The 23561-nt window shown below is 41.2% G+C and overlaps 2 protein-coding genes across 6 annotated transcripts in view; one reads left to right on the top strand and one right to left on the bottom strand.

Annotated features, from left to right (window-relative positions):
- The window catches only part of LOC308303613 (cytohesin-1-like), a gene marked incomplete at its 5' end in the record, with an annotated part of 38603 nt that extends 25623 nt beyond the window's left edge, over nt 1-12980 (bottom strand). For 2 of the 5 annotated variants that reach the window (XM_080748040.1, XM_080748041.1), the window contains 2 exons: nt 2672-2678; nt 12915-12980. In XM_080748040.1, the coding sequence (XP_080604166.1) occupies nt 2672-2678; nt 12915-12980 (73 nt within the window). Of the gene's footprint in view, nt 1-2671; nt 2679-8078; nt 8138-12880 lie in introns of those variants that run through there. The other 3 variants (XM_080748038.1, XM_080748039.1, XM_080748042.1) reach the window with 2 other exon arrangements.
- A 6527-nt stretch (nt 12981-19507) lies between these two features.
- On the top strand, nt 19508-21768 carry LOC308303052 (polyubiquitin-D-like; the record flags this gene model as incomplete). The annotated part of the gene is made up of 2 exons (XM_080747371.1): nt 19508-19902; nt 21747-21768. 2 exons carry the CDS (start codon nt 19508-19510, stop codon nt 21766-21768), a joined length of 417 nt encoding a protein of 138 aa, XP_080603497.1.
- Between the last annotated feature and the right edge of the window lie 1793 nt (nt 21769-23561).

Here is a 23561-nt window from a genome sequence, read left to right as displayed (position 1 = left end):
GTATGGAGATCCCTGACATCATCAATAGTATTAAGCCCATAGCTTGGAATGCCCATATATGGACATATTGTGTGAGTCTCATGTGGTCTATAGTAACATCCATATCCATATTTGGGAAAATATTGTCGTCCACATTTTGTCCAACTTAAAAACCAACCGCAACTCGAATCACACTTGCAAATATGAATTCCGTACTGCGCAACCTCTGAAAATCGTACTATGGTGTCGCATGCAGAAAATAGCCAATCTGCAAGCTCACGGCACGTCACTCACGAATGCGGTGCATTCAGGGACAAATGGTGCTCTACAATGCAGTGAAATGTGTTTAACTCATATCTATGTACCGTAATTAATCCTGACAAGAGGCCTGCACCAGTAAACAAAACAGGCATAAAGTCAGTGACTAACAATTTACTACTCAACAACAAGGCTGTGTACTGACTTTAGCACACTAAAATATCTCTTTACGACCTCACAGCCTATTGCATGTTAAGCCTACACAAAACAAAACCATACGTGTCGTGCACACACAACACACCTTCCATCCTCATATCTGTGCTATTGACATATTGGAACTATTAGACTATTTGAACCGTGGCCAGGCATTGGCCCTGCGGACTTTAATGTGACCATAAACAATCTGTTTGAGAATTAAAAAGCCTTTTGATCATCCAGCCACCAACTGCCAGTGGTGGAAAAAGTATTCACTTGTTTTACTTAAGTTAAAGTATCAATTCCACTATGTGGAAATACTATGTTACAAGTAAAAGTCTGGAATTCAAAATGTACTTGAGCAAAAGTACAAAAGTATTGGTATCAAAATGTACTTAAAGAGATTAGAAAGAATCACATACACTCTCAAAAACAACCAAGAGCTATTTGAGAAAATATGGGGGAATTTTATCCAGTATGTCAAGGGCAATGATCTTTCTTATTTAATGGAGGAACCAGGTGTGGGGTAGCTGCATTTTCTCTGCAGTCACTTGTCCGGCCTTATGGCATAGAACTCTGGGTGTAAATAGTGTAAATGGTATATGTGCTCTTTGTATCATAATTATTCTTATGTGTCGTGTTAGTGTCAGTTTTTTTTTTTTTTGTATGTTGTTGTATTTTCTTTTTTTTTTTGCTTGTTTTGTCTGTATGTAGCCTATTATTGTCCTGTATATGTTGTTTTGTATGTCTTAAAAAAAATGGAAAACAAAATAAACATATTGTTTAAAAAAAAATGTACTTAAAGTACCAAAAGTAGAAGGTACTCAATATGCAGAATGTCCCGTTTCACAAGTTTCAAAAGTGTATAAAAATGTATGCATCGCACCCTGACGCATTGTGAGCTTGTAGATCGCCCTTTTCAAATGGCCGAAATGTATAGTGTATGTTGTTTTGTAATAATCAAAATCTACAAAACTAACTAGTAACTAAAGTTTTCAAATAATTGTAGTGAAGTAAAAAGTACAATATTTGCCTCTGAGATATAGTTGAGTAGGCCTACTACAGTAGAAGTAAAAGTATTGAAAACTGGAAATAATCCAGTAAAGTAAAAACCACCGCCTGCAGCTGGGTTCACACAAGGCAACATTTGTCCAGTTAAATGTTCCTGCCGCCGCAGGACAGCCAGTTCAGAAGGATCATGGCCTTATCATGTGGTTATGGTGAACTCCCTGGTGACTGCCTGGCCTGCACCCGCCCAGCCTCTGGGGCATTGCTGTCCCATCACTAAACACAACCCTGTGCCCCTGAGAACTACGTACTGTGGGCAACATTTACATGTTTTTGTTTTTCTTATTGATCCACATTTTGAGCTTTTGCTGCTTTTGAATTTGAGTCCTGGAAAGTTTTTGGAGTTGGTTTCCAACCGACAGAGATGATATATTATTCTAGATTTACATGCATTGTATAAATGTGTATGTGGGGGTACACTGATTGATTGATTGATTGATTGATTGATTGATTGAATACTTTATTAGAAGTCCGCATAGGACAGTACAGTTCAGATACAAGGTCTACTATTAGGATTTAAACCCAAGAAAGCACAATGGCTTGTTTACATTGTGGTCCTTACGACAACAGAACTACTCATTTTCGTAATGACATTTCAGGCCTAATATATAATTTCTACAATTGCTACAAACTGATTAAAGGCTGTGGATAGCCAGTCCTTTTGGGCATAAACCAGAAGTCGAAGTGCAAATTTAGGTTGTACCGTGCAATGCATGCATGTTCAAATCCCGCATGACTATACCACACCCACACAATGGGGAGAACACAAGAGAGAACGGAAAAAGAGAGAGCGAGGTTTTGTGCGACAGTCAGAGATAATGAAACATGGAAGTGTGATGGAGGCGAACAGGAAACAAAGAGGGCAGAGAGCACCAACTGTTGCAGGTGTGGCGCCCACAGAGCTGGAGCCATGCCATCCAGTTCAGGCTGCTTTTCGTTGTTGTCGGGGTGGAAACCTTGTAAGTCCAAAAACATTTGTTTTGTATTATCATTTTTAAAATGATTTAGAGTAGGGAAAATAGCCGATCTACTATCACACAACGCCTCACGAGGCGTTGGGTGCTTGTAGATCTGCTATTTTCTTTTCACTAGTCTTGCGCGACAGTCTTGTATGATGAAGCAGGGCTTTGTGTGTGTTTACATACACATTTTAAACTTGGAGATGCAGTACGAGGTTTCTGCCCTACAGTGACGTATTGTACCACCTATAGGTGTGGTGAAGAGCTAGAACAACACCCTGGGGGAAAACATTCCCGCTTTTTTATGACGTGTGTTAGAGTTTATACCTCCAACAACAACACTGCTTGCTTCGGTCCAAAATTGGTCAAACCAGTAAAAGAAAAGGCAAACCAAGAATGCGCGTTCTGTATCTAAAAAGGAATGTGCCCAGGGCAAGGGCCAACTTGGCACTTCATGAAGTATACTGTAAGGCCCTGGAGAACCGGGATTTGGACCAGTTCTCTCCCATAAAGACTGCCCAGTTCCGCCACCCAGAAACAGTTTGCTCAAGTACCCAGTTCTCCGACTTCGCACCAAAATACGGGCGCAGTTTCTTTAAGGGATACATGATACATACAGGTCCATTGGGCGCCAAAACATTGAATAAACGTATGCTTTGGAAAATGCAATGGTATTCACTACTCGGAAATAACGTAACATGATTTTAACATGCGCGGTTGATCATTATCAGACCCAAATTGACCCTTCAACTTCTGATTCATCCCCAAAATGACTAGCTATCACAGGTTTGGTGGCAAAAAAGCATGTGTAGAGATATCTGGCCTTAATAAATGTTATAACAAAAAATATGATGTGTATTTGACCATTAATTTGTAATTGAAATGTAGCCTAGATAGGCCTATAACAATCAAATATAAATGATAAAATTAATGAATATTTTAAAACATTGGTGTCCTCAGGGGCCCACTGTTCCAGATTACCCCCCCCCCCCCCCCTTCAGTGCCCAGTTCTCCAGTCATCCTCTAAAAGCTATCCCCTTGTCCCAAACCATTCAATAATGGGTGCTTTCAGCCTCAGGGTATTAATAGACACATGCATGCATTATATTGCACCATAAACAACACACAGCCATGTGGCCTCAATCCAGTGTCAGTCCCACTACTGTATAATAGAGTCCTTGTTCCAGTATTAGATTTATTTGTCAGGGACTCGAACTAAGTTACTGGTCCTCTGGTCCAGACCCTGATTATGTTGACTTGAAAAAACATAGTATATGGGTGGGTGACGTGACGTAGCGTTTTCGCTGTCCTCGGTGTCAAACATGTATAAATAAAAAATATATTTGTCAAAAACCTTCTGAATATTGTGCAGGACATTAAGCTTTATGTGAACTTACTCAAGATTAAAACATTTCATTCCTCATTTCTTCAGAATCTTCAACCAAACATGGTAAATGTCATCTGGTGTGACTGTCCCGACCTTGTTTCTCAAAGTGGGAACTTGAATAAAACTAAGAAAAAGAATTGCTAAAATTCATTAAAAATGAATTTAGGCAAAAAAAAATGTCTATTTGTGAGCCTATATCTTTTCAAAGTCCAAGCATAATGTTTTCAGTCATTTCTGATCAAAAAGATTTTGTCCCCCAAACCAAAATCATCTGGTGTGACACTAGTTTGGAAAAATTAAACAGGCAATAATTTGGACACCTACTGGGCTAGAGAGGTCCTTCTTCTGTAAGGCTATTCAGCACTCCCAGCACAACTGCAAGACAGGTGTCTGAGGTGAGTTATGATTTTAACATTTTCATGAAATGCCATCTTGTTGAAACTTTGACAAGTGTGGCACTTCTGGATGTCATCTGGTGTGACACCTTTTTCATTAATAAAGCAAAAGTTATTTGAAACTTTGGTCATAATTACATGTAAATCTAGGTTGTTTTGTTATAGCTAGCATGTTGTTAGCATGCTAATGTGTACCTGGTAGCCTCAAGGTAGTCCTAAATGCAGAAAACGTCATCTGGTGTGACACTTCGTCATCTGGTCTGACATATCTGCTTGTCACGCCAGATGACTTGATTGTCACACCAGATGATATATACTGTATTTTCCTACAGACATAACAATAAATAACAAGTCCCATGTTTCTTTTGTCCATTTAAAACATTTTAACATGTTTAAAACAACGTTTTAAACATTTTTACATAATTTAATTTAGCTTCGTTCGGTGATACAGCAAATTCATCAGACAGAGCAGAAACCCCTTCACAGAAACCTAAACCTTATATTGTGGTAACACTTTATAATAACTATCCGTTATAAGCAGTTAATATAAGACACTTGACAACAGAAAATGGGTGGTAACCGGAATCGCACAAACTGCTTCCTCATGAGCAGCATTCCTTATACATGGGGATTCAAGAGGGTCACCTGGAACTTTTCAGAGCGTTCCCATGGAAAGGGCGCACCTGATGGTGTGGGAGGGGTGCTGAAGCGTAAGGCAGACATGTATGTCCTCGGAGGCAGTGACCTACAAACACCGAGGGATCTGTGTGAGTATTTACAGAAGTCCTCTGAAAAAGTCACTGTCATGTGGATCGAAGAAGAGAAGATATCCAACATGGATGAAATGGTCCCTCCATCAGTGCGTCCAGTGACTGGCATCAGCACTACGCACCAGGTTCTTTCTATCTTCCCGGGAAAGATAGTTTACAGAGACCTGAGTTGTTTCTGCCAGTTTCCTCAGATCTGCACCTGTCACAACCCACGGAAATTACAGTTCGACCAAGTCTCCAGGGCTGAGGTGCCAGGTGACAAGACAAGTGATGAGTAAGTATAACTAAATCATTCTCTTTGCCAATTTTATGATACCTGTAATTGTACCTGTTTAATGACAATAAAGTAACTTATGTCATCCATTCATTCCTTTTCTTCCTTAACTAAGTGGTGGCCCATCTGCGGAACTGCCCCCTTCCCAGGTCAGCTGCAGGCCCAAAACAGCTTCCGGAGCTCAGTGAGTATAACATACTTGGCAAACTTGAGGACTTGCTAGTAATTACATTTTACTACTAAAAACAATCTACCTGACAAATAAATTACATTTAAATGTCTCCTCCTGAAGGTCTTCTACTCAGGTGCTGGACAGAAGTGCATCTATTGGAGAGGCCCAAGCTGAGGATTCAGACACCTCCTCAGATGAATACACACAAGGACAGTTTGTCATAATCAAATATGAGGGAAAGCCATATGTGGGGCAGATTGTTACCATTAATAAGGAGGGGCTAGAGATAAACTGCATGAATCAACTTGGAAAAATGAAAAATGGTTTTGTCTGGCCAAAGGGGCGAGACTGCATTTTCTACAAAGAGCAGGAAGTTGTCTGTGGCATAGCAGAACCGCAACAGGGCAAACGGTTTGCTACCCTCACCAAATGTGACTGGCTGATGTACAATACAGTCTAAATGTCTATACCCTCACCAAATGTGACTGGCTGATGAACAATGCAGTCTAAATGTCTATTCTAATCTAATCTAATACTTTTGTACTTTCACTCACTGGACTGGACAATGAGGTAAGGTAGGACCCGAGACAAACATAGCGAAAATAGCTGATCTACAAGCTCTCAACGCATTGTGCTGCGAGAGCTTGTAGATCAGCTATTTTCGGAGTTGCACAACCCAGCACTCTTTAGCTAGTGGAGATGTGGTGTAACGACATGATTCGTAAATACATTTGTTCAACTCAAAATGCTGTGTTCAAGTTCAGGAGACTTCGGAAAAAAGTAATACACCTGAATGCTGAGTTGTTTCCAATAATTGGTGTTAATAAAATGTTGCCTTGGCTCCCAGTGTGGCTATGCACCTTATTGTCTCTTTAAGATCCTTCTGCCGTGGGCCGGCAGAAGACTTAGGTGTGCGTAGCATTCCTGTGCACATCCTCATCATCCATCCATCTACTACTACAATTCTTTGTTATCCTATGTTAAGGCCCAACAATACTATCCTGTTCAGAAATATTAAGGCCATGTTATTTAATGTTAAAGCAATTTTACTGTTGCTGTTTTTCCTGGGTAATTGTTTAATCAATCAGTAAAGTTCAGTACTCACTAATAGGTAGGTTAAAACACAGTTTGCTTTGACACATGAAGATATGGTCATCTGGTGTGACACTAAGTCATCTGGTGTGACATTCCAAATAGTGAGAAATCATACCTTTATTAATGATGAAACCGAAAAAATGTGTATGGTTTACATAGAAAATAGTATCAGGAAGAGTCACAAATATTTGTGTAATTTTAAAGAAAGTTTTTGTCAGAATAAAATTAAAATATGTTGAAAGATCGACAACATGGGCCTCACACAGAGTGTTGATTATGAAAAAAATATACAGATTCAATTAATTTTCACAAAACTATAGTGGATCACAGGTTAGTTATGATAAAGGACTTTGATAAAGTGAGTAACTTAAGAAAGGTGTACTCCATTTTCATTTTATGAACAATTATTGTCATGTCACACCAGATGACGGTTTTAGGCACAAGTACAACAAACTGCTCAATAAAGTCTGATTCCAATAAAATATCTAAAAACAAAATGTGTTTCCATAAAGTTGAGAGTGAGTAGAACAAAAGTAAATAATTTTTATGCCTGCTATTTAAAGATTTTTAAAAAACATGTTTTTTGGGGCGTCACGTCACTGACCCATATACAGTATATTGATTGAATACTTTATTAGCCTACTCAGAAATGTAAACAGCAGGAGGTACAGTCAGACATAGTAAGACTAACATACAAGGGATAACTTGTGTGTAAGTCCTGGGGACTTGTTTCCATTGTGGTCACAATATATAATAAAATCATCAACATAGCATTAAAACATATATTTATTAACATTATTTAAAAACACAATTATTCCTATATGTACAAAGGAGAAAAAGGAAGGCAGTGTGAATGACACCTTCTTATTCCTTTCTATAAGCAGTGGTGGAAAACGTACCCAAATGTTTTACTAAGTAGCCTAACACTACTGCAATCTAAAAGTCCAGAATTCAAAATGTACTTGAGTAAAAGTACAACAGTTTTTAAAAGTACTATTAAAGTAAATGTAGGCCTATACTCAGTAAGCAGAATGTCTCATTTCAAGTTTTCAAATGTACAAACATCTTTGAAAATAGAAGATCTACAAGCTCACAATAGGGTTGAAGTTGCAGTGGTTAATATAAGTTTTGTAATAATAATCAACATTTACCGAGAGATGTAGCAGAAGTAAAAGTATTGGAAATTGGAAATACTCATTTAGACTTTCCACCACTGGATATCCTTTAAACGCGAAACACGTGATAAAAAATAAATACAAACATACTAGGTTTGTCACGCTGGCGCCTGCAGCTCCATGCGGCAAATTATCAATCAGTGATAATAATAATAAAGTAATGGAATTTATAACAGTTTCGCAGCCGGTGTGGCTGGCGCACTGGGGAAATAGCCGATCTACAAGCTCACAGCGCGTTGCACGGTGCCGGCGTTTGAGCTTGTAGATCCTCTGTAGATTAAGGAGCTCAGCTCGGTTAGCACCAGGTTAGCACAGTTTTAGATGGCTTTAATTATTATAAGATAAACTTACCGACTCCATCTTCAGACTTCTGCACCATCACTGTGTCCACAGCAGACAGATTATTTATTATATTTTGTTATTTTTGTGTGCTAATAAGAACAGAATAAAGTAAAGCAGTAGACGTGTTCACTTGGTTGAGTGTGTGTCGCTTCATACAGAAGGATGACAACTGTGGGTATGTGGTGTGTGTGTGTGTGTCAGTGTGTGTGTGTGTGAGAGAGAGAGAGAGAGAGAGAGAGAGAGGGGGGGGGGGGGGGGGGGGGGGGGGGGGAGAGAGATGTAGGCGTGGTCTCAATAGCAACGTCCAATCGGGGATCACTAAACGGTAAACCACTAAACACTGGCACGCGCACGCACACGCACGCACGCACACACGCACTCTTTCTCTCTCTCTCTCTCTCTCTCTCTCTCTCTCTCTCTCTCTCTCTCTCTCTCTCTCTCTCTCTCCTCTCAACCACAGGGTTAAATGACACACAAGCCTCTGTTTATGAGACTTTGAAGATATATCGAACTCCAAATGAACACAGACAACTCAGATAAAACTGTTTTGATGTATAGTCTACAAATAGGCTACCAAGAAGAACAACATTTGAGCTTTGTTCAAGGCAAGGCAAGTTTGACCAAGGCTATTCGAAGGGCCTTTAAAAAGCCTTAAAAAAAAACACATTACAAAATATGACATCTGAATAATAGTTATTAAAATAGTTCAGGGAATGGAATCCATTCAATGGATGAAGCTAAAATATTTAGATAAAGTTCATCAAAAACCTCAGTAAAAGGCAGCAGCTAAACTGACGGAACAGTCTCAGCCAAGAACTGAGAGTTGTAACAGAACCTGCAGTTTCTGGCAGTTTGTTCCAGAAATGTGGAGCATTGTCATTCCCATGTACCACGTATTTGTCACTTGACGATATGTCATTTACAGTAATAATTTTTAAATGCTTCAGTTGACACTGTTTTATACTCTTTCTGTACTACCAATACGCAAGTTATGGGAATTGGTATTGGGATGGAAATCTTTTATCAGACTATATAAAACCAGAACGCTGCTTCTCCACGTTTAGTTCTGACTCTATGAGGCGTCATTTCAGCGAAAACTGTAATAACACCTTGGGGTGTTATTTGTCACTGTATATTTTCGCATACGTGAAATGTGTTCACTGCATTTTACACATCCTAGAAGTAGTTAGGGATTATTATGCGTCTTTCTCAGTTTGACGCTTTGCAGAGGCCTGTTATCGAACCTGGGACCTTTGCTTTCTGCAGGCAGGCTCTCAAACCATTCAGCTATGGTCGCCCCAGAGGGTGGCAAATAAATGTGACCCCTTAAGCCCTGTTTTTTGAGCGGTGATCCTGGAACAGGAGCTAAGCTCCAACATCTGGCTTTGTCCGGTTCCCAAACTGGTGGGAAAAATGTGTTAAAAAATGTCTGCAAAAGTACACTGAAGCGTGGCCTACGTCTGGCATAGATATGGCCTACATCTTGGCACTCAAAGTTTGTTGTACGCCCAGGGTCTCATTGGCCAAGCTTCGCAGGACGCGCTGTGATTGGCTATGCGGGACGCTTGATGAAAATAACTCTTAAATAGCACCACTGCATTTCACACTAGGTGTGATTTTTGTATTTCTTTTTTAAATAGGGCTTTTTAAGATAATTCTTTTCACATAGAGGCCCGGCCTTCAACAGTGTTCAAACTTCAAATGCCACAGGACGGACTATACTGCAGCAGCACCTGCCACAAAAAAACATAAAATAAAAGAACAAACATAACAAAACAAGAGCATAAACAAAACACAAACCACTTGAAGCGTTGTGAGCTTGTAGATCTGCTATTTTAGAAAAAATAAATGAAAAATAAATGTTCACCTGTAATGACATGCCCAAAATCGGGATGCCAGGTTGCAAGTGGTTAATGTTTGCAGACAAAATGTGTGTCTATGTGTCACTCTAAACTGCTGGTTAAATGTCAACGTGTCACTAGAGGGTGGCAGCCTGGGACCCCAAATGACACCCCTGGACTCTGGGTTGAGAAATAGTATGGTTCATCTGCCTTTTGCTGTATTGTTTTTCATCTGTTTAGATTTTTTGCTGTGTTGCACAGCACTTTGAGCTGCATTTCGATGTATGGAAAGAGCTATTAAAGCTAATTTTATTATCATTATCATTATCATTATAACTGCTGCAGCGGTTTTCAAAGTGGGAGGGGACCAGGGGGAGGCTAATTCGAAACTATAAAGTGAAGAAAAAGAAAGTAGCACTAGTACTAGTGCGTTAACCACACTAACAAGAGTAAAATGGAAATGGAAAAGTTTGGGACCCTCTAACTAAACTAGTGTGTGTGTGTGTGTATACATCCATGGATTGGAGTGAGGTTCATCCGCGGAGGAAGTGCTGGGCTCAGAGAGGCAGAGAGGGGAAGCCAAGGGCAGCGCAGCTGTGTGCTTGAATCAGAGCTTTATTTAGGGTGCAGACACGGACAAACAGGATATGTAGAGGGGAGAGGAGGGGGGGGGGACTGGCAGACAATAACTGCTGTTGATAATCCATTGGTTCTTAAAGTTGGGTCCAGGGGACCCCCAGGGGTCCTTGTGGGAGGGGTTCTAGGGGGTCCCCAGCTGAATGATTGATAGAAGTCGTGGAAGATGTACTCACATTATTTACTTGAGTAAAGTAAAAGTATCAACACTGCAATGTAGAAATATTCTGTATTAAGTTTAAGTAAAAGTCTGGCATTCACTATTCACTTTGGTAGATTTTGGTATCAAAATATACTTAAAGTAGTTAGGAACCAAATGGACCCCTATATGTCTGTATACTCTCAGAGTTATGGAGAGTTTGACAACCACTGGGATAAATGTTACCCAACACTTTTGCTATTAAAGGGAAGGCTTAACACAGTGGCCGTCAGAAAGAATGTCGCAAATATGTCGTAAGCCATGGCTCACAGCTAAAGAGTTTATCCATGAAATGGGAACAGTGGGATGGCGCTCTCTGCTACGGTTGGGCTGAATGAGGAAAGAATTACACAAAATATTTACATCAATTATTTTAAGCTTAGAATCAAGCCATCATGTTTTAATCATATGATGATTTAGGCCTAGCCTACTATATTTAATAAATACCCTCTGTTTTTGCGGTTTCCACAATTGATGTGATTTGGAGTGTGCAGGATTGCTGAGGTTGTGTCCCAGATCACGACTAATTGGTTTGAGACACACAGGTTCACTTTGCTGGCGAAGTGTTTTGTATCCGGGTTGTAAGGCCGGATATCTTTTACAATATAACGTCCAATCAGACAAAATTTGTCATGCTTCACTTGACATCACCGCAACGACACTTGCAATTTCCCAGGATTGCATCTTTCTAGTTGATAAATATTTTTTGAAATCTCTATAGGAAACAATTAATGGAGTGTGGTTAATGTGATATACGGAGATAGACAATATATTATACAGAAACATCCTGCCTGCAGTCAGTCACTGGGATGCGGACACTCTGATAGTGATGTTAGAGTGATGTAAAAGTTTGTGGGATGGATGTGTGACCTGAGTGATGAGTCTGACATCATGACGCTGGAGAGGGATCCAGAGCCTGTAGATCTGCTATTTTTAGTGCCGTACACAAGTATAAATCTGCCTGTAACCCTAACCCCTAACCCCTAACCTTTAAATGTAAATGGTGCATGTATAGGCCTATAGCACCTTTATCCATTGCGCTTTACAATGATTGTGCATTACATTCACCCATTCACACATTCACACACCGATGGCGGAGGAAACCATGCAAGACACCAGCCTGCTCATCGGGAGCAACTAGGGGTTCAGAGTCTTGCTCATGGACACTTCGACAGTAGCCTCGGAAACCCAGACTTTTATTTTACTCTGGAGTTCGAAGCCGCTCTACCCCTGAACCACTGTCTAATCCAAACTCTAACCCCTAATCTTAACCTTAATGTATTGTGTCTGATTGCGATAAGAATGCTGTTTAATTCCTTGTATTTGATAATAAACCAAGTTTTCCTAATTGTAAGCCTAACTTGTTGTGAAGACCAGGAAAATTGTCCTCCGTGTATTTCTCTAATTACGCTATATGCGTGGGGATATTTGGCCCTCACAAACATAGCAAAGCAAGTACAGTAGACACACACATATAGGCACGCGTGTGCACACAAATGCACACGAACGAACGCACGCACACACCCTCTCTGTCTTGCTAAAAGAACATCACCACCACAGCAGCACAATCCTGACAACCAGCCTTCACATGTGACTGTCTCTTTAAGTGCCTTTAACAGCCTGTCAACAGATGTACTGTAATGATATTCCTACACTTACACTTCACTGTATTTGAGTGAAACTAGAATATAGCCAAACATCATTGTGTGAGCAGCAATTACAAATGTACAAATAAAAAATCAGTCCATTGTGATACACACTGTAAAGACCTCTTCACCAGTTCAGAGTTGTAACCTCTTGAGCTCTTCACAACATTTACATTTATGGCACATTCATATCCACATAATAAATGACATGTATGTATTGCCATTATCAACAATTTAAGCCCAATACAGTTTGTCTCTATAGCCAATCTGTTGTCTCTATTTTCTTTTTACATTTTGAGTTTTAATAGTTATTTCTTCTTCTTTTCAAAATGATTAATTCAAAGAAATCCTAATCTTTCCATTTTTCTTCTTCTTCTTCTTATTATTATTATTTACTTTTTTTGTTATTTGTTCAACACTTTTGCCTTTTATGACAAGCCCCCCAAAACTGCAGTATGACAGAGTTTAAAGGTAAGGAGCAGCACTCACTCATATCAGCGTCAGTGTCTGCAGCAGGTGCCACGGGTCGCACCGTCGGACAGAGAAAAGCCTGGAAGCTGGAGGCACAGAGCTCACTGACGGACCCCATCCTCGCCGCACGCCGCTCGCCACGGCCGCCACTGAGTTTGGAACAGAAGAAGAGGGGCTTTTTACATCCAAGCACAAGAGCATCCTTTACAGCACGTCTCTTCCCTTTATCCCTGCCTCTGGTGGTGGTGGAGGCGTCACACTGAGCAGCATCACACAGCACACAGCCCTGGGCTTTACACCCGGTGAAGTCCCTTAAGACAGCCAGCATTCAGCCTGTTCTTCCCCCTGTCTGTGGCTACACTGACTGGTCTGTCTGTCTGTCTGTCTGCCTGTCTCTCTCACACACACACACACACACACACACACACACACACACACACACACACACACACACACACACACACACACACACACACACACACACACACACACACACTCTCTCTCTCTTCCTTTCTGACACCCACTCTCTCTCTCTCATTCATTCACTACCTTGCTCCTGAATTCTCTCTCCTGCTTTTAGTTCAGCCTCTCCTTGAAGTTTGTGCATATAAACACACACAAACACAAATATTCATTCATTCGTTCATATATCACACACAACTAGTCATTTTTAATCATTGTTTGAAATACAGCAATAAGACAAGTCGACTCACATTATGTAAAAAAAGAAAGTATGTGTGCATGCAACCCCTGCACCCTCTCTCCTCTCTCCTCTCTCCACACACACACACACACACACACACACACACACACACACACACACACACACACACACACACACACACACACACACACACACACACACACACACACACACACACACACACACACACACACACACACACACACACACAGTCATTTTTGACTGAACAGTTGCTAATGTATTCTTGGAAGTGATTATCAATTTACGCACACATGCTCACTCCCTTTTATCACGCCTGACATAGCAGACCCAACTTAGAACTCAGCCACACCCAGCAGAGTGCATGGGTGCTTACACAGGAACGCGCGCACGCACGCACACACACACACACACACACACACACACTTACTATGTTAAATATATTCAGTACATATATCCGGTGTGTGTACTACCCACACAAGGCCAGGCAAACACATAGTCCTGTCACTCACAATCACTCACTAAACATTTTCATGTCCTATTCATGTCACACATCCTCTCCTCTCCTCTTCAGTCTTCAGTGTGTTAATTTAGTAGCCAACCAAAGGTCAGTGCATCGTAGAGTATGATCTGGTAGCTCTTTGTCTTGGTAATAGGGGTCAAATATCTCAGAATTTGCTTTATAGTCCAGGCGTTTCGGGCAGTATTTTGATGTAATCGTGCACTTTATGAAAGAAGCATGAAATTTGGCACACAGTTAGAACATACCATATGGAACATTTTTGGCTATAGGGGCATCGCAGATTTGTCTTGGGAAACTTGTGGGAGCCAATTAAAGTTGGGCTCTCATAGACTTTACTATAGAGTAAAATAATACAACAAATACATATGCTTTAAGTAGCATGTAAGGGGTCAAACTAGGTGTTTTTTGGGATTCTGAATCCAATGCAAACATTTGTTTTGCAGGAAAAACATTCCTTGGGCTAAAAACAGACCCCATATAACTATGGTTTAGTGATGAGTCATCACTTTTCAAAGTTTTGTGGCGGCCGTTTCTCGGAAAGGAATGTTTTTCGTGCAAAACAAATGCTTGCTTTGGATTCAGAATCCTGAATAACGGAGTTACAGATGGACATTTGATTAGGGTTTGGGTTAGAGTTTAGTGGTCGATCCAAAGGGTGTTCGACCTAATGACATGTTACCTTCTTCGTTTATAGTATGACATCAGTAATGACATCACTGGGTTTCTAACTATTATATGACATCATTGATGACATCACTGATGACGTCATTACTGATGACGTCATCACTGATGACGTCATCGATGACATCACTGGATGGGACGGACGGACGGACGGACGGATAGTGGGACTGAGTCACCTTCTCCTCCTCCTTCACCTCCTCCTACTTCTCCTCCTCCTACTTCTCCTCCTCCTCCTCCTCCACCTCCTCCTCCTCCACCTTCTCCTCCTCCTTCACCTCTTCCTACTTCTCCTCCTCCTACTTCTACTCCTCCTCCTCCTCTTCCTCCTCCATCTCCTCCTCCTCCACTTTCTCCTCCCCTTCCACGTTCTCCTCCTTCTCCTCCTCCTCCTTCACCTTCTCCTCCTCCTCCTCCTCCTCCACCTCCTCCTCCTCCTCATGGGACGGACGGACGGACGGACGGACGTACGGACGTACGGACGGACGGACGGACGGACGGACGGACGGACGGACAGACATTTACTCGTTTATAGTATGATATTATGTGCTTTATCCTCCCCTAAGCAAGCCTTGCTGAGCCATGAGGCCCATAGGACAGGAACCTATTTCTTTTTTCTGTAGCGGGAGGCAGCTTGATGTACAAGTACACCCCCTACACATGACACTATAGGCCTACATCGCAGGGATTTACCCCAATCCAACCCTTGATTGGGGTTGGACACTTGTGTATAGCTTTGTTCTAATAGTAGTTTTATCATCTGTACATTTTATTCTGATTTTTGATCATCATCATCATTTTATTCTGATTTTGATCATCTGTACATTTTATTCTGATTTTACAGGATTCATTGTTTTACTGCCTTACATCAATGGCTCTCAACCTTTCCAGGCCGCAAATTGTAACTGGGGACATCCCACCCTGACAAGCACTTGGAATTGTAGGCATTACATTTAGTTTGACTCGCTTCCACAGATACATAGTGAAAATGGCAGATCTACAAGCTCACAACGCCTTGCTATGTTGCTTTGTTGTGAGCTTGTATAGATTGTCTATTTTAACAATTGTGGCCTCTTTCTTATATTATTTGACAATTTGTCCAATGTGTGACCTGGCTTATAGTATAGTTGTTGATTCGTTTTGATGCAGTAATGTTCTTTTTCTTTTCTTTCTTAGTTTTTTACTTTTTTTTAGGTATATATTTTAAGGTCTTTTAAAGTGTCCTGGAAAGGCACTGCGCAAATACTTTTATGATTACTACTACTATTACTATTACTACTAATAATACTACTAATATTACTGCTATTACTACTACTATTACTAGGCTACTACTACTACAGTTTTAGATTATATATTATGTACAGAACAAGCAACATCCATACAAAACATCTCCTGTAATGCCCTTGATAATGAGAGGGGATTTTTGTGACTTTTGGGGTTGAAGAATTCATGTTGTTTTGATGATTAAAAAATGTGTTAAACCTATTTTTAAATTGCGCATCATCTGAAGAGTCACAAGGTGTGAGCTGCATGCTGGGGCAAAACTACTGCTCAAAACTTCCCATTCAAGTTCCCAACCATGACCAATGGGCGAGGGACGCTTTAACACATCATTATGGAGATGGTAAAACATAATGCAGTTCATGCTCTCCACATGAAAACCCAATAAGTCGTCATCGGGTGGGTGATTATAGATTGGTTCTTTACCCAAGGGGAATTATACTAAACAGCTCAAATGGGATATGCTATACATATATTTATTTTACTTTAGCCTTACTTCGAAGTTTGCTTTGCTTTGTAGTTTTATACGGAAGGATGTAATTTCTTTAATGTAGCCTACTGTGACAGTACTGGGTCCTCCTTGGTCATCTATATTCCTGGATCAAGGACCACAGTGGAAATCTTTTCACTTTTTGTGTTATCCTCTTTTCTTCTATGAATATACATGTACTATATGTATCCGTTGCAGTGTAGAGACAGATTGGCAGTACACATCATGGCAGACTTTTCTTTATGCTGATGCCGATCCTGATTTCTAAGATTTGATTTGGGGCTTTTATGCCTTTATTAGGACAGTAGAATGACAGGAAATGGGGAGAGAGATGGGGAGTGACAAGCCAGTGGGCGCCCCATAATGTTTGAAATTGATCAATGTCACTCCACTTACTGCATATACTTTGTCAAATGGACCTGAGTTGCACTGTACTTGGTGCGACCTTTATCAGCCTATACAGTACATCAAGTCTCTTCACCAAAAATAGCAGATCTACAAGGTCACACGGTGTCATGTTGAGACACGTTGTGAGCTTGTAGATGGCCTATTTAGGGTGAATGTTCCCCCCAGAATAGGGATGCTGGGGTTTAAGACAAATGGTTGAAGGCCAAGTATAAAAGTTATTTTTGATCTGATGTCCTAATGAAAACAGATATTCTCTCAAGTATTCCTCGTGACATAAACTGTATCTTATGGGAAAGGTTGACATATTTGACATAGATGTAAGGTACTGTAAAGTAACAATGTCATTCAGGGTTGCCGTGCATGAAAAGGTTATTTACAGGGGTGACCTGAACCAAAAATGTTTGAGAACCCCTGTCCTCGATCACCAATACTGTGAAATTTCTTAACAATTTGAAAACCGTTATTAATTAATTATACAATCACCAACTTCGACAATGCAGATGACATAGTCTCGGATACAGCAGAGAAAGGAAGGGAACTAGTCTACCATTGACAATAGCAGGAAGATCGACCTCAAGCTCAATGGCAAGAAAACAAAAGTATGGCGAGGAAACAACCATTGCTATTGCCAATGGTTCTGTCTACTGCAGGTGCTCGAGGTGGTCGAGGACTTCAAGTATCTCTGTGTCTGGGCTGCCTCAAAAGAATAGGACCTGAAGGTCTGGAGTAGCTAGGGCACTTGCCTGGAATGCCTTGTATGGGATGAAGAGAGAGTGGAAATCTGAGATGGGAGTGGACCTCAAGAGGCGGCTGTTTGTGGTTACAGTGGAATCAGTACTGTATGGCGCCGAGACATGGATGCTCACAGTACAGCAAGACCACTGGCCTTGGATGGCGTCTACAAGAATGCTACGAATGGCACTTGATGTCACATGGGACGACCACATCAGAAACACGGACCTCTATGGCACTGGCTGTGGTTCAGGACCCATTTGTGGGTCGCAGCAGACACGTTCTTATGGCTCCCTTAATTTTTGTTTCCTACATTTTGTTTTTAATTATTATTTCAAAACATTTGCAAAAAACATTCGTGAAAAAGCAATTTTTTCACGAAAATAAAAAATAAAATCATGCGTGACCCATGGGAGGGTGGCCCGTAGAGCAGTGGTTCACAAACATTTTAGAGACCCAAAAGAGAATTTAGACATTTGCCCGGTACCCAAACTTTAGGGTTAGGGTTACATTTATGGAATTTCTGAGATTTTTCTTTTATTTATTAATGAATTTACTTTGCAAACAGGCACTGTGGGAGCCAACCCAAGGCACAGCTAGAGCTAGGACCATCTAGCACCATCTACCCAGACACACTGCGGCATGACAGCGGAGCGAGAGACTCTGCAGTGCAGAGCTCAAGATGCTGTAGGAGGGAGTGGAGGGTGGCCATCTAGGAGCCCTGAGTTTATTGTCCAAAATAGCTGCTCTACAAGCTCACTGTGAGCTTGCATTATAATGAAAATGGTATACAATCTTGGACAATCTTTGAAAATGTAATTTTTGAATCTAGCCCAGTGACAAGCCCAAGATATATAGGGACATCAGGTTGCACAGTCTGGCTCCATTTTGTATGTGAAATCGAAGCAAATCAGAAGGGCAAACTATATTACATTTTTTATTTTTAGATAAAGAGCATCCCTCAGCCATTGGTCATGGTTAGGAAATTGTGAAAGGGGAGTTTTGCTTATGCGTCACAGCCTTCACCATGGCCCCAGCAGCTCACACCTTGTGACTGTCAGTGGTGGGAAGTAACCAAGTACTGCACTTAAAGGGGAGAAGAACCACCCATTTTCAACATTGAACTATGTCATTAATATACATTGGAGTTGTTGAGGGGAAATAAGAAAAAAGTCCCCCCACCCCCCCCCCCCCCCCCTTCTGTGTTGCCTAGAACTGGAGAATTGATTGTGGGGTTTGGCTTTCAAAGTACATTTTTGATAACATCATCAAAGTGTACTTTGCAAGCCAAACCCCACAATCAATGAATATTAAATGTCTAAATATTGAATCAAGCAACTTCAAATCTGTCCAGGGTGGTCACAAAAGCCTGATTAGACGATGAAATGACAAAAAGGTTTTTTTTAAGTGAAATATCCCTTTAAAGTAGCTTACACTGATACTGATTAGAATGTGAAGATCACAAAGGGAAATAACAGCTAAGATATGCACTGAATTCAATGGCCAATCTACAAGTCCCAGGTGTGTGTGTGTGTGTATGTGTGTGTGTGTGTGTGTGTGTTCTTTTTCCCCATTTGCCCAAATATGGAGATGCCTAATGCCACAATACTGATGCCATAGATGACTGAGGTCAGAAGCAATCAAGTACTCTGCACCTACAACAAGTGCAATGGAATTTCTAATTTTGGAAACAATGCCTCTTAGTTGCAATATGAGGTCAGAACTGTGATGTCACAGACAAGCCCCAGCATAAAAGAGAATTCAAGCTTCACTGTTTGCAGAGTACAGTTTTGAGACGACACTAAGAAGCTTTTCTTCACTGTATATACAGAGTACTGAAAGTGTGCAAAAATGCAGATTTTTGTGAAGACCCTTACTGGCAAGACCATTACCCTGGAGGTTGAGGCAAGTGATAACATTGAGAATGTCAAGGCCAAAATCCAGGACAAGGAAGGCATCCCGCCTGACCAGCAAAGGCTAATCTTTGCCGGCAAACAACTGGAAGATGGCCGTACTCTGTCGGACTATAATATCCAAAAGGAGTCCACCCTCCACCTTGTGCTGCGTCTGAGGGGAGGAATGCAGATCTTTGTGAAGACCCTTACTGGCAAGACCATCACTCTGGAGGTTGAGGCAAGTGATAACATTGAGAACGTCAAGGCCAAAATCCAAGACAAGGAAGGCATCCCCCCTGACCAGCAGAGGCTGATCTTCGCTGGCAAACAACTGGAAGATGGCCGCACACTGTCTGACTACAACATCCAGAAAGAATCCACCCTCCATCTTGTGCTGCGTCTGAGGGGAGGAATGCAGATCTTCGTCAAGACCCTAACTGGTAAAACCATTACCCTGGAGGTTGAGGCAAGTGACAACATTGAGAATGTCAAGGCCAAAATCCAGGACAAGGAAGGCATCCCCCCTGACCAGCAGAGGCTGATTTTCGCTGGCAAGCAACTGGAAGATGGCCGCACCCTGTCAGACTATAACATCCAAAAGGAGTCCACCCTCCATCTTGTGCTGCGTCTGAGGGGAGGGCAGTAAATGATTCTATAACATCAATGTTGTCAATTCCCGCCATCTGGTTCTTCATCTGAGGAAGGGCAGCAGTAAATGATTTTCTTTTACATAGCTATTGTAATACATATTGGTTGGTTGCATGCCTTACGAAGACTTAAAGCATCTAAATGGCAAATCCAACATAACAGAGGGCCTTGAAAAAGAGGAAAGGATTACGGAGGAGAGCGTAAAATCAAGGTAGCCTACTTTAATCATGTCTACAAAAAGATTTTTTTTACAGGGGGCCTGGTGAAAGATGTCAGGACCAGTTCAATCAATTACAATGACTAACTTGGTAGAAAAATAAATGTACGGTAATAATTTTTTTTTTTATAAATGATTATCATTGGGAGAAAAACATCTTGCCATCTGGGAAAGGAAATTATGTGGATGAGACTGGGAGGAGATTTCCATGATAGGCTAAACCCCTTCCCCAGGACAGTGCAGTGTGTACTGTGTATAGGGAAAAGAATATATTTAAAAGATTAAAAAAGGGCGATTGGTGTGGCTCACCGAAGTAAGAGCAGATGACATACAGTAAAGGGCCTCTGGACCCTATAAGGACCATATGGTATGCACTCCTGGTGACCCACCCAGGCGCCAGACTAAAAACATTTTAGCCTCTTAAAATCCAGCCCTACGTCCTCGTCGTGAGAGGTGGAAGCAGGTAATACTGACTAGGCTCTGGTAAAATTGCATATAGGCTATTCTGTGCAGTGTGGATGAAGAGTACAAACTATACTGCTTCTCAAATAGCTCAGCCTCAGTTTCACATTGATAAAAGTCAACAAGAGAGCTGCATAGAACGGTACACAGGTACAGGTACAGCTCGTGCAAAAATGCAAATGCAAAAAAATGCTATGATCCACAGACAGCGAAGGGTGCTCATAGCTCTGGTCAATGGTCTATTGAACTCAATGGCCTTTGTGGGTTTTGGGATTGGGATTATAGAAACAGGTTTACTTTAGGTGAAATAAAAGTTTACAGAAAAAGGTTAAATGAAAACAGGTTTACTTAATAGCTCACTATAATCTCACATATATGAACAACAATAAAGTATAAAAAGTATGTTACGAACAAACCATGGCCCACTTTATCACATAGGGCCCTAGGCTACTGAAGAGTCAAGGTCAAGGGTCAAGGTTGTACATTATTGTTACATCCTGTGAACATGTAATAATGGTTTTAAATCCACTATCCAATTTTGACTAAAGTGCGAGTGATAAATTATAATAGCCTATGACTATGTCACTGCTGACACCATATTTGGGCAAGGGGCGAAAAGCCATCCAACTGCCAATTATACAATTTGTCAGAACAAATTGCACTTAATAAACACAACACAGCATGAGCAGAACTTTCATTTAGACAGCTTTGAAAAATAGGCTGAGCTGCAAAATCAGATGCTATTGTGTATCTGAAGAAGAATAGATTAAATAGTCAAAACCACAAGAACAACCCAAAAGGTCACATAAACCATGTCCAATGCTTGAGAGTGTGGGTAATCTAGGTATCTATGTCCCTATGTTTGCAGCATGGCCTGCTGGGTAATCTAGGTATCTATGTCCATTTGTTTGCAGCATGGCCTGCAATACCGCTGGGTGACCTACCTTAAAGTGGCGCTGTTGAGCACCCTAAAGCAGGGCTTTTAAAAGTGGGTGCCGTGACGGCAGTCCAGGGGTGCCGCGAGATAATTTGATAATATATTTGGAATTGATATGGACACTTAAAAAAATATTTAGTATCATTTAAAACTTGAAGTACAAGTTATTTTCAGTCAGTTCTAACCAAAATGGCTATTATCTCAACGTTTTAGCTCAAATATGCTTTAAATATAAGGTGCTGGGGGTGAAAATTATGAATATAATGTAGGGGTGCCTCGGATGAAAAAAATATTTATAGGGGTGCCCTGAGCCAAAAAAGTTTGCGAAACCCTGCCCTAAAGAGCCATTCACAGTGGCCACCAAAGCAGGCCCGGCGGCAGGACTCAATGGTTGGTGGGGCCGTCCGTGAGCTTAAGGTTGCGAACACTATGCAAATAAGTGTTTCGCCTTTGTTTTCGAGTATTTGCGGTTTCACTGATGGGGACCGAGTGAGGGGGATGGGCCCCAGGCGTCCCCCTCGTGCCGCCAGCGCTGCACCAGAGGCACCGCTCACTTAACACTGGGTGTTATTTTAAGTGAAGACGGACAGAAGAGAGAGATAAGGAGAGACACGCAGCGAAGGTCGTCGGGAAAGGGACTCAAACCGTGAAGCGCTGTCAAGCTACGTTAGAGGCTAGAGCCTGACCCCGCCAAAATAATCATAGCCTGTTTGAAATGGCACCAAGCACCCTGACAAGCACTTGAAATTCTAGGCATTACATTCAGTTTTACTTGGTTCCACAGATAAATACTGTGAAAATAGCCGAACTACGAGCTTGTAGATCGGCTATTCGCATTTGGCCAATTGTAAATGCGTAACTTTAGAAATGCACAGTATGTTGGTTTGTTTGCTGTTGAGTGAGAAAACAATGTTGCTAATCATCTGGAGACCCCCCACAAGTAATTTGGGGATCCCCCTGGGTGTCCCGTCCCCTACTTTGGGAACCACTAATAAAGAGGACAAATACAGTTTACAGTTTAGGCATTTAGCAGAGTGACTTACAATAGCAAGGTAATAAATACATCAATACATCAACATCAAATACATCAAATGCAAATCCACTGTTCTGGAAGAGCTAAAGATGATAACCCAGCTAGTTACTTAACATGTATTAGTATAAATAAAGTGTTTGTATTACAGCTGATTTGAGTTCCTCAGGATGATTTACTTTTAGCCTGGAATAGAGGCCTGGCCATGCTTTTTGCAGAACACAAACAGGCCGCAAGTGCAAGTTGGCATTCTCTCGTCCTGCCACAAGGTGGCAGCCCTACTCAACACACGGTTCCACAGTCAAAACCTGTGAATGTGTCCATGAATGGCACCTGAAAGTTAATTGCAGTGAGTCACTTTAAATTGTATTTATTTGGAATTGCAACATCCACCTGGAAAGGCAAACTTCTGTTCCAGTAACCTGTCTGATTTTGGTTAAGGCCAGGGTGTAATTTTGGTTTGACTGTAAACGTAACAACCTTGAATCACCGCCACTGTGACCTCTGAGGATCTTTTGTGAAATGATGTGGGTGTTCTTGGAAGTGGTGGTGGTGACACCAGGCAGTCTGAGGGTTTCTCAACAGAGCGCTTTCGAAACAGACCCATAAGACTGCAGTCAACACACTTCATTATTATTAAGTAATTAATTGGTATTCAGCCTCTCTGTCTCCGACCTACTTACTTACTTACTTAGTTAATACTTACTGGTATTAAC

This window comes from Nannobrachium achirus (assembly GCF_963921795.1).
Source record: "Nannobrachium achirus genome assembly, chromosome: 18".
Taxonomy (NCBI): domain Eukaryota; kingdom Metazoa; phylum Chordata; class Actinopteri; order Myctophiformes; family Myctophidae; genus Nannobrachium; species Nannobrachium achirus.
The sequence above is the reverse complement of the archived record's forward strand: the minus strand, read 5'-3'. Positions and strand labels throughout refer to the sequence as shown.